At 40.1% G+C, this 11309-nt stretch overlaps 1 protein-coding gene across 9 annotated transcripts in view; it reads left to right on the top strand.

Annotated features, from left to right (window-relative positions):
• The window catches only part of ARHGEF10 (Rho guanine nucleotide exchange factor 10), a 197201-nt gene that overhangs the window by 159563 nt on the left and 26329 nt on the right, over positions 1–11309 (top strand). For all 9 annotated transcript variants that reach the window (XR_003094503.1, XM_025206351.1, XM_025206348.1 and 6 more), the window contains one exon: positions 8938–9080. Coding sequence is in view for 8 of the 9 variants with exons in the window: in XM_025206351.1 (XP_025062136.1) it covers positions 8938–9080 (143 nt within the window). In the remaining variant the exon portion in view is untranslated. The remainder of the gene's footprint in view (positions 1–8937; positions 9081–11309) is intronic.

The following is an 11309-nucleotide window of genomic DNA, read 5'->3' as shown; positions in this document are numbered from 1 at the left end:
CTTTGTTATAGCAAACCTATATGAAGTCTTTTCTGCCTCATCTTGCAGTGCCTTCCCCTACAATTGCCTCACATCTGTTATTTCAGCTCACCAAGTCTAATAAAAATTGTACCGGTAATTTGTTTCCATGTTATCATTAATTTTCCTTATAGTTTGCAGCTACAATCGTGTAAGACATAGTGTGCTTATTCAGGCGTAGTCAACCCCAAAGGGGTGTTTTTATGAAGCACTGACCTATTTTATTAGGCAAATGATTGTGAGCTATGGTACAAGAAGGACAGAGAATGTAGTCTAATAAATGTTCCACATAATTTATCAGCTTAGAATAAAAATATCACTTTTAGATCTATTCAGTATATCCTTTTTCAGTTACATGCATGTCCTCATTGAGCTTGCAGTTCTGTCCATAAATGTCAGAAGAAGAGGGCATGATGGAAAAGTAAACTAAAATATGCTTTTTTTTTTTTTTTTAATACTAGAAGCATCTTGCTATATAGCATGACATTTGTGAAAGGGCAAGTATTAATCCCAGTATGCAGTCTAACTGGTTGGAAAGTGCATCAAGGAGCCCTATGATGTGAAGGATGGAAACCTTTCATGTAAGCTTCAAAGTTTCAGCTCTTGTCCCTCTCTCCTAAAGACAGAATGGGACATGGATTTATGTAGTCACTGAGATACAGTGCCTGCGTGTAGCCTCAGATCTATCAGGTTCTGAACCATTCTATTTCTGGTTCACAAAAGGTCCTCACCTTCCTAAGTGTTTTCAGATAGGACAGCACAAACAAAACTCCAAATGATACAGATATTGCAGGTACCATTTATATTGCATATAGATCTACCTTTGTGTGCAGAAAGGGAAGCATTTTTTGCTCCAAAATATTTCTAGCAAGGGAAATGAAAAAGAAAAGGTTTAGCCAGCTGAAAGTGTTGCATACCCTTGTGTGACGAGGAGTACTGGAGATTCACAGCCAAACTCACTCTCTTGCATGTTTCTGTAAGGGAAATTATATTTGATTTGATTAAACAAGCTTATCAAAATCTTTTCACTTAATAGTTGCAACCCAGTGAAACAATAAAGAAACGTGGTCATCTTAATAGCTCATTGGTTTCCAAAAGTGACATAAAAGTAAAGTAGTTTGGAGCCTCAGACTTCTCTTGTTTTGTTTTCTTGGTTTTAAAAATGTGTAGCAACAGAACTGATATACAAAACAATGGAAGAGCTTAAATGTTACATCCTGCAGATGTGAAAACTTGAGACTGATCACAACCATAATATTATCTGGGAAACAGAGAAGCAGAAACACAGCACTGCTGTTATGCTTGGGACTTGGAGACCTACCTTACATTAAAGTTGTCCAGCACTTTCTTTATATGACTATGCATTTACTTTATAACTTTGCCAAATGTTAACCCTTTTGTCTAAGCTGACCCATGCTGTATGGTTATCTCAGGCTGAATTATTTTATAAAAGTTCACCCCCAAATCGTTCAGCTGTTTCTCAGAATGAGGCTAAGGAAAACATAGTTTTCCCATGTTTTTCTTTTAAAAAGTCTGATGCTTTTTGTAACAATTGTGGACAGCCAAGCAGATGTGTTTCCTATGTGACATGGTAGCAAAAAAGGTCAATGCACATTTGTCATTCATTCACAGAGGCACAACCTCTCAGGAAAGGGAAGTAGCACTCAGTCTTTATAAAGGCACTTTCCAGGCACTTCATTGCCATAAAAATACTGACACAATGTAGGGAGTTCCAAGAACAGCAGCAGCAATGAGAGCAGGAAAGCTTGGTTAAATGACAAGTAAGGTGAAATCTGCAAAGGGATTTAGTTGCTGTGGGACCGAGCAATGCAATGCTTAGCTTCTGCCTTGGCCCTCAGAATGGAATCTTAGAATAGATATTCAGTGCACATAAACCAGTTTGAGAATGGCTGAAACCGGTTTGAGATAAAGCTGGTTGAATGTAGTATCAGACTTAACAGATTTGGCTGAAACCGGTTTATGCAACGTCTGTCCCAGATGCCTTCCTGGTTTAAGATAAACCAAACTCCCCCAGCATTCTGGCATGCTATCTGGGCTGGGCAGGGTTCTCTGCTCCACAGCAGGGCTGGCTCCTTTCCTCTGCTCCATGGCTGGAGCTCCAGATACTCTGGGCTGCTTTCCCCCTTCCCTCACCACTCCCTCCTAAGTAGGAATTCCCCCTCCCCTCTGCCTTGCTGAGGAGGTGTCTGTGTTTTAGCTAGCAGACCACATGTTGGCTATGGTCTCTGCTGAGACAACAGGTAAAATCAACAAGTAGCTGGTAATGACCCTCTATTGTTTTCTTAATTGGGTGATAAACACTGTTATCAATTCCCTGGTGGGCTTATTAGAGCTTCTGCTGGAGACTGGCTGAGTCTCCCTCAGCTCCATGCTGTGGAAGTAAAGGGAGGGCTGCTCTAGCGCCCCCCGGCTTCTAGCCAAAGCCACTGCAGGCATGTGCCTGCATTTCTGGGGTGTCTGGTTACAAAACTGATTTAGCCTTGCCAGGTTAGGCTAACCTGCAAAGATTAAATCACTTCAGGTTCAGGCTTTTTGAATGTCTGTCCCTAGCCCAAATGGAAGTGAGGAGAGTCCATTGTGTGTGAAGTGCAGTCTGGGCTAAACAAAATTATATCCAAGGAACAACCCTGAATTGACAGCATAGGCACTATAAAAAAAAAATAAATACAGTTAGCTCCATGCACTCCTGCTCTTGTTGGTATTTTCTTATATTGACTGGAGGAAATACCTTGATACTTACTACAAATATTAAACTAATTAGCAAATCTAAAGTAAGGCAGACATTTTCAATGCCACCTTTGTAGGTGACCTAAAATGATCTGACATGATAAAGTTTAAGGGCCAGATTCTATTCCACCCATTAGGCATGAAAGTAGACCTATGTCCCCTAAGTGTAATTCTGTTCTAACCTGTTCAAGCCCCTGAAAACAGTTGAAACAAAAGGTGGGTGAGTCCTCCTCCTCCTCCTCACTGTTTGTTTGTTTGGGGGTTTTTGTGACTTAATCTCAAGGCTAAGACGGTATTTGTAGAAGGACTACTATTAATGTTGCAGAAGTATATACGTTAATAGGCTTTCAAGGATTGACACAAGGTGGGAGTGAATTGGTAGATTAGGTCTGGCCCTATGATTTTATGTTAGGGCTGCATCCTTTTGATAGGTGGCATTTGTAGCCCACCTGGAAAATAGGTGTGGTACTCCCATGGGCGCATGCACCATAGGGTTTTCTAAAGCATTACATGATGACACTCGTACCCAAAAATAGAGGCAGGATTGAATCCACAAACTTATCCCCAAGTGATAGTAAATGTGCAGTTTATTTGCAACCCTTCCCCCCGCCCCTTTAAATCCACCTCTTCCTCCTCAGGAAATTAAATAAATCAATAACCACTATTTCTGTACCAAGCAATGTAAGATGTTTGTGCTCCACTGCACAAATAAACTAACAAACACTATTCCCAGAGCTGTGCTGGCAGCATTGTTAGCAACATCAAAAGTGCTGCTGAGCAAAAATAAATAAATACTCCAAATAAAAAGATGTATGTTAATTCCAGCTGTATTGAAAGCACAGCATGAGGAAATTAATACAAGTTATAAAAAGGCATTTTAATAGGGAAAATTATATTTAATTGGGTTGTTTCATACAACAACAAACAGCAGCAGATACAAACTCTTAAATAGTACTAATTTTCTTCAGAGTATCGTATGGGAATAACAACCAAGATAAAATACCCAGTATTTTGTTCTATGAAGTGATGATGGAAAACATTTATTTTTGCCAGGATTCCAACAACTTAATTATGTTTGAGATGAATAAAAGCATTGCTGATTGTCTAAAATGGCTTATTTGACAATATATACAATATATAACAAAAGCATGCACTCCTAGTATGCTTACAGTACTGAATAACTTGAAATATTTGGACCCTTACAATATGCTTGCAATGTTTGTTAATGTCAAAATGTAGACAGACTGATAAGAATATAGCAGTATATTGTCTATTATCATAACATGAACTAAGGCAAGAACCTGCTAACAAAATGTGGGTTACAGAGGGCATAGGAACATATTAAGGCATGACATAATAAGTGCTTAAAATTAGGTTTTTGCCTTTTAAATAGTATAAATTAAAATATCAGAAGTTTGATGTAGTGTTCATATACAGCAAAAAAGTAAGATATAACTGTGTGTGTGTGTGTGTGTGTGTGTGTGTGTGTGTGTGTGTATTGTTGTAAGAATATATATATAGATATATACACACACACACACACACACATGCACGAGAACCAGCAATAGCTGCAAAATTAGAAACCAATATATATATATTTGGTTTCTAATTTTGCAGCTATTGCTGGTTCTCGTATCTGCAGTATTTATTTATTACCCTAATGTTTAGAAAGCTTGAGTGTTAATAGGTCTATTGGGCTAGAAGCTCCATACCTTTATGGTGGGGGAGAATCTAACATAAGATGACAATTGTGCTAAGATTTATGAAGGCCCTTTATGCACTGCAAATATTCCTACTGACTTCAAAGACCTTAATCCACAAAGCATAAAATGGATCAAATTCACAGCTTTTTGCAGGATCATGTGTGTTTAAACAGGGTAGTTAGGTACATGCTTCGATTTTTTTCATATACCTAATGTTAAGTGTAAGTATTGTTGTCACTCTTGTAGAGCTCATTGCACTGCTGTTCATTTTCTGGGCAGCCCATTACGTTTCAGGCCTTTTCCTTTGTCTCTTGAGACGTAATCAAATTATTTGCTCACACTAGGCTGAGACTTGTAGATTTTTGCACCTGTGGTTCTTCACCTCAAGTCATGGACCAGTGGAGAACACTGTGACCAGACAGCATTCTTAAAATCAAAATATTGTTTACTTGAATAGCAGAAGCAAAGCATTTAGAAAATAGGATTTTAATATAGTCTATATGTTCATCTTCAAGCATGTCTAGTTTACTTAAGGGCTTACCATTCCCTGCTAGAAGCTGAAGTAGGTTCTTTATTCTCCCCAAAAAATGCCCCCCCAAAACTTCTCCCCCAAAACTATCTGCTCTCTAGAGAGTTCATTTTTTTTAAAACCCAGCCAGGGTTCTTCCCCCACCCTGCCCTATCCAATTTTTTGGCATTTACCAAACTTCTTAAATCTGTTTAGTAGGGTCTGCAAAAAGTTGAGCTAGATTTCTTGGAGCCAGGAGTCCTCTCATTTTACTTAACAGTCCTCAAATGTATGCTGTAGTTCTTATCTTTTGAGCCATTGTTCCATGTGTTGCTTGTTTTCTTACAGCTCGCAATAACCAACAACCAGGTTGACAAACAGTATGTATAACTTATTCCAAAATGGTTCCATGTAGATATAGAACTGAACCCTATTAGAATAAGGTAGAATCAAACCTGGGTTTCTCCTGATTCCTGGGTGAGTGCTCTAATAACCAGGCTCCTATAAAAAGGATGTGTGGCATCATCACTGCCTCTCTTTAGACAAAAAAAGAGTCAGTAAGACTGCATGCACTTATCTTTGAAGAGGATTCCAGTGTGTGAATCCCAAATGGAAAAAGGTCTCCCTGAAGCCTTGAGTTAGGTATCCAAGCTACAAAGCTACGCAGGATGACAGCCTTATCTGTCTCCTGGCTAGTTTTAGATGACTCGTTGATTAACTTTGCCGGCTTTTGGATCCTTTTCTGAGTTGTCTAGCTCTTCCTATGCACTGTACTTGCCAAAGAGTTCTGGATTCCATTCCAGGGGCCAGGCACCTAGATATGTTAATCAAGGAGGCACCTGACTTCTAGGTTCTCAATGCCTTTATTGAACTATTCAGTGTCTAAGCCAGGCTTTTATTGAAATTGGTGTGTTTTCATGCCTGCAGTAAAGAGAGAGAGTAAAAATAGTTTTATTGCTTTCTTGTCTACATTAGGTAAGGTCTAAATGATTAAGTTTAAAAATAAATCATGATTTAAAATAAGAGACTGTAGGTTACTAATTATACATTTCAATTATATTTTAGACCAAATTCAGGCATTGAGTCATTCAGTGAATTATTTAGTCTATTTGAATTTGTCTGATTCACTTCTGAAAAGTGTATTTGAAAGAAGGGCAGCTTCTTTCTCCCTGTCTAAATTCAGGCAATGGAAACAGCAAACCTATACTATTTTTACTACTCTTACTCCCAAAGAGACAACATAGCTCTAGGATAGTTCATCTAATATGATTTACATAATTAAAATAAATTGTAAAATTACTTCCAAATGAAGGGCCACTTTACACACTCCTGTTATCTTCAGATTGTGCCCTCAGTTATACTTCTGTAATCTCCACCTAAGCACTTAAATTAAGGACAATTTTGTTGCAATGAGGGCGCCGCTTGGCCTAAAGCGTCTTTATTACTGATGGCAATGTGCGAGTCAGAAAGAACACAAGCTGACTTTGACATTGCTAGGAGAACTTGCAGGGATGGAATTAGAAACTTGCATACTGAATTTATGAAAACAATTGTGACATAATGAATATGGCACTCGCAATGTAATTTATATGAATGTATTTTAAAATTAGAATCTCATTCTAAGCACATGTCAAGGAAGATTATATAACTGATGCTGTCAGAGGTACCAATATTTTTTGAATCTCTATACAGTAAAGCATACAAGCATGTGCATAATAATAAATTCACCTGTTACTGTTGGACACATTGTATTAAGCAATATGTAAATGAATAACAAACAGTCACTGCCCCCAAGACTGAGTACTTTTCATGAGAGTGTGTTTTAAAAGGTGCTTAAGTTGAATGAATCAATGAATCGGGGTCTCTGACAGTAAAGTGGTTATTGTTACTGGAACTTGTACAGAGTGGATATGAAAGTGAGGAGGTCACCTTTTAATATACTTTTTTCCCCTCAAGCCAACTACACATAACAACAAAAGCAATTTTATTTATACTGTTATTAAGGTACAACAGACAATAGTGCAGAATTGTGGGGTGATATACTGAATGAGTGTAAATGGTTATCTGAAAGGTATGCATTGAATAAGCCAATTATGTGTGAAAAGGTATTAGAATAATTACTTAATTCTTTGTCATTAAACATTTGTTATCAAAGGAACATGTACATGTATTCAAACTAAGTTCATGCTGTTAAAAGCTAAAACTTGGACAAAACAGTTGCTGTGATTTCTTTAATCTTTAATCCTTACTTCAAAGAGTTCTGTAGCACTGGTAAGCAGTAGCAGGCGCCTGCAAGATACGCTTATGGTATTACTGCTATTTCGGGTGTAATCTGATTTCAGTCTGTTAAATCCAGTCCACACCAATTACAGTACTGGCTGTCTTCTAATCAGGGTGAATTCTTTTTAAATCTGAAGATGGGGCATGAAAAGAAATTACCTAGTTTCTCTTAAAATTACTGTATGCTTCTGAAAGTTAAAGATGCTACTAGAATGTCCATTTCATCAAGTTTGTTTTAGATGGGTACTTAGATGTGATTCAGACATTAGTTAAAAAAAAAGTCATAGATTACTTCACTTCATCTTCACTTCATACATCTAACTAGGGGTTTTCAACCTTTTCGGCTAGAGGCAGTCCTTGGTAGAGTGAAAGCACCTCTCCATAATTTTTGTTAACTGAGTGGCACCCCATTTCAAAACTTAATTTATTTATTACAGTGCTTACCTCCTTGCAGAAGCGCCAGGCAGTGGGGGCAGAGGCTCAACTGTGCAGGGAGAGCGTGAGCGTACTTTTACCTGCTTGTCTTCTCACACCTGGAGCCCAAGCATGCTCTTATCTGTTTATGTCCTCGAACTTCTTGGGGCAACTTTCAAAGGTTCTGGTGGTACCCCAGCACCCAGGTTGAGAACTGCTGATTTTTAAACTTTGAGGCTTTCTAGGTTGAAAGGCCAACTGTGGATTCTTAACACAGAGACTACAGTACTATGAAATTATTCTAAATAAGTGCTTTAAGATTTGGGACTGCGGTTAGTTGGAGGGAAGATGAGATTAACATTGAGATTTCCTCCGAAAAGTGTCCCTAGAAAAATGACTGAGAGAGGATCTATACTAATAGCATCTTGATGAATCTAAACATTTTTTTTCTGATGACAATTAAATAGTTTTTCTACCTGCTATCTTCAAATGCAGCCTTCACTTTGAAGTTCAAACTCATTTTTTTCTTTCCCATATATATCATTACCAAACAGAAAGATGCTGCAGGTTTAGTATCTTAGATGCATTTTTATACATGCTGTGGGATGTGGCACCAGGTACTTTAATTAGCAAGCCATGCTAATTAAAAGCACCCGCAATGTGATATGTATCAGCATCCCCACATGTCCCCACACTGAAAAAATGGCAGCAGGGCTCATTGAACGTGTTTTATTTCAAAGTGCAACGCTACCATTTTTTCAGTGTGGAGACACTGATACACATGATGCAGAAGGCTGCCAAATGAGTCAGCTTCCATACTCCAGCACATCACAGTGGGCATTGTGCATGTGTATAGGAGCCCTTAATGTTCAGCTTGTGCCAACTGAATCTAGAAATTGTGCCTTGAGTAACTTCTGTACAATCGGATTAGACTTCAATAGTATTATGCAGGTATAAATAATCTGAAGGGACAGGTTGCATAGGTATGATCAAGAATACAGTGTGCAGAACCTGCAGTGTCACTCTCTTTATTCTATATATACAAGGAAATGGCTTTCTGTTAACAAAAATGTGTGCAAGTTTGATAGATTAGTATTCATATATTAGACTTTTGTGTTTGTCTGCTAGGATTTTTTATGGATAGCTCTGCCACATTGGAGTAAGCCATATTGTCTTCACAGCCATATATTCTTGATGAATATTTAAAACCAGACATACATTTTTATTGTGTGTAATTTTTCTTCCTGCTTCTTTTCTTTGTTAAAGATGGAAACTGGAACCCAGAACCTGAAAAAGTAGTAAAGCTAGGGGTTCTACCAGTCAGAAGCCTACTTGTGATGGAAGAGACCATATGGGCGGCATCTGGTGGACAAATTTTTATAATCACTACTGAGACCCATTCTGTGGAGGTAAATGCTTCTGTAACATTACTTGCATATTTTACCATGGAATCGCGTTTTAAAATAATGGTTGATAGAATTTAAACCTTAAAATCCAAAGAATTCTAAGAAACATTGTTTTTAGTTGTTTGGATTTTTTGCTGTTAATTTTCCACTTTTGCTACACATTGAACTTAGATTAGTTTTGCCTCTTTTTCCCTTTAAATTGTCATCTAACTTCTAGAACTTATTTATGGTACAAAGTATATTAAGGGATGAGTCTTGAATTCAGACACAAGTGCTGGCAGAGGAAGAAAGTACTTGCAGAAAATCAGCAAGCAGTAATCAGTAAGGCTGTGAGAAGCTTCAGTCACTGATAAGATTCAGCCTGATTCAGTGGCTAAATCTCCGAGACTGAATTGAATCAGGAGACCCTCTAATCTCTCCAAATCGAAGTGGAACCCTCCAAATCAATTCGGAGAGATTCAGTGATTTTGGACGTAGACACAGCTTTAAACATTTTTTCTACATACCTCGGTACCAGGTGACTCGTGAATGCTGCAATGGTGGGACAGATGGAGCATCCCACAGGAGTGCAGGGGGGGTCCCCAGCGTGCTTGGCAGTGGACCAGAAATGCTTCTGATCCACTTCGGGGTCCACCGGGTCACCCCATGTCCCCCTGGCTTGATGACTGGTGCTTCCTGGGTCTGGGGGGGCACCTGGACTCTCCTCACAGCTGATTTTCGAGCCAGAGGAGTGCTGGGGGGTCCCCCAGAGCGGTTGGCAGTGGACCAGAAGTATTTCCGGTCCACTTCCTGGTCCGCCGCTGAGCATGCTGGGCCCCCCCCCTCCACTCTCCTGTGGGATGATCCATCTGCCCAGGATCTTAGCATTCATGAGCTGCTCCTGATACCTCAAAGTATGTAGAAAAAACATTTAAAGCTGTGTCTATGGCCGAATCGATGATTCTCTGAATCAGCGTCGAATCTTCAGATTCGGATTCAGCTAAATTGAATTGGAACAGTGATCCGAATCAACTAATCAAACCACTGTCCCCGATTCGGGCTGAATCTAAATGGAATACGACCTGTTTCGTACACCCTTAGTAATCTGGATGCAGGAATCTTGGGTTTCAGGCAGAAGTTTTGCTTCTGTGTGGCTAAATAGGGCTTCTGCCTTATGGATCCTCCTTAATAAACCCATAATGCTCCTATCACTAACAACCATTCTAGGTCAAGGCAAATTCTAGTAAATAATGCAGAGTTCCCACGTTATACAAAACAGCAAGAAAAAAGCAAAACAGAACAAAAAGCCCCAGCTACAGGACAGAAGAGAATATGAGGGTCAGCAGTCCATCACTGTTGGCTTAGTGGCCTAACCTTAGAGTTCATAGACCTATGAGACTTAAACCTTAATCAGTCTTTCACCATGCCCTGCAGTTACATGAATCCAGGAGGATAGAAAATGTCCTGCTTTCTCTTTTTTTGCCCTTCTTTGTTCTGTAACTTTTATTTGATCAAGTCATGGGTGCCGCCTTAGTCATGGGGGGCACATGCCCCCCCCCAGTGACCATTCTTGCTGAAGAGGGGGGGGGGGGGGGGGGAAGTCCCCCCCCGCGGCCAGTCTCGCTGGCTGGGGTTGTGGGGAAGGTCTGGAACTGACTGCGGCTGCTTCTGGGAGTGCCATAGCACTCCACTCCCCAGCCAGTGGCACTCCCACCTGCTCCCCCTGCCCATCGCCTAAGTGGCGAGCGCGGCCAGTCAGGGGGTGTGCCGGCACTCTCAGGGGGTGCATGTGCACCCCGTACACATCGTCACTGGATCAAATGTTCTGCTTGATTTTGCTAGTGTGCCTGGCTGTCTACATGTATCTACGTATTACATGGCAAAAGCAAATTGGAATGAGAGATGGAAAGGAAGTGCCAATTAGCATAACTGTAGAAGTAGAAAGGCCCTGGATTCAGGAAATACAGCAACATGCCTGCAGTGGCTCAGGCTAGAAGTCGGGGGCTGAAGCTTGACTCCCTGGCACGTAGCCAGTATGGGCTGTGTGTTCACTTCCTCTTTCTGCTACCCCTGAGGTCTCTGAGATTTGCAGTCCAAAAGCATAGCAGCAGGACTCTGCAGGGTTGCTTATTACTTCCTCTTCCTGCTTCCAAGTGCCTCTAGGATTTGTAGTCCACAGTCACACTAAGTTTGAGTAGGGGAAAAGGTGTTTAACTCCCCTCCCCGGCCCCAAACCCAGGCCAGGGTTTGCTG

The sequence above is a fragment of the Alligator sinensis genome, unplaced genomic scaffold (assembly GCF_000455745.1).
Source record: "Alligator sinensis unplaced genomic scaffold, ASM45574v1 scaffold52_1, whole genome shotgun sequence".
Lineage (NCBI taxonomy): Eukaryota > Metazoa > Chordata > Crocodylia > Alligatoridae > Alligator > Alligator sinensis.
Note: the sequence above shows the minus strand (reverse complement) of the source record. Positions and strands in the feature narration are given on the sequence as shown.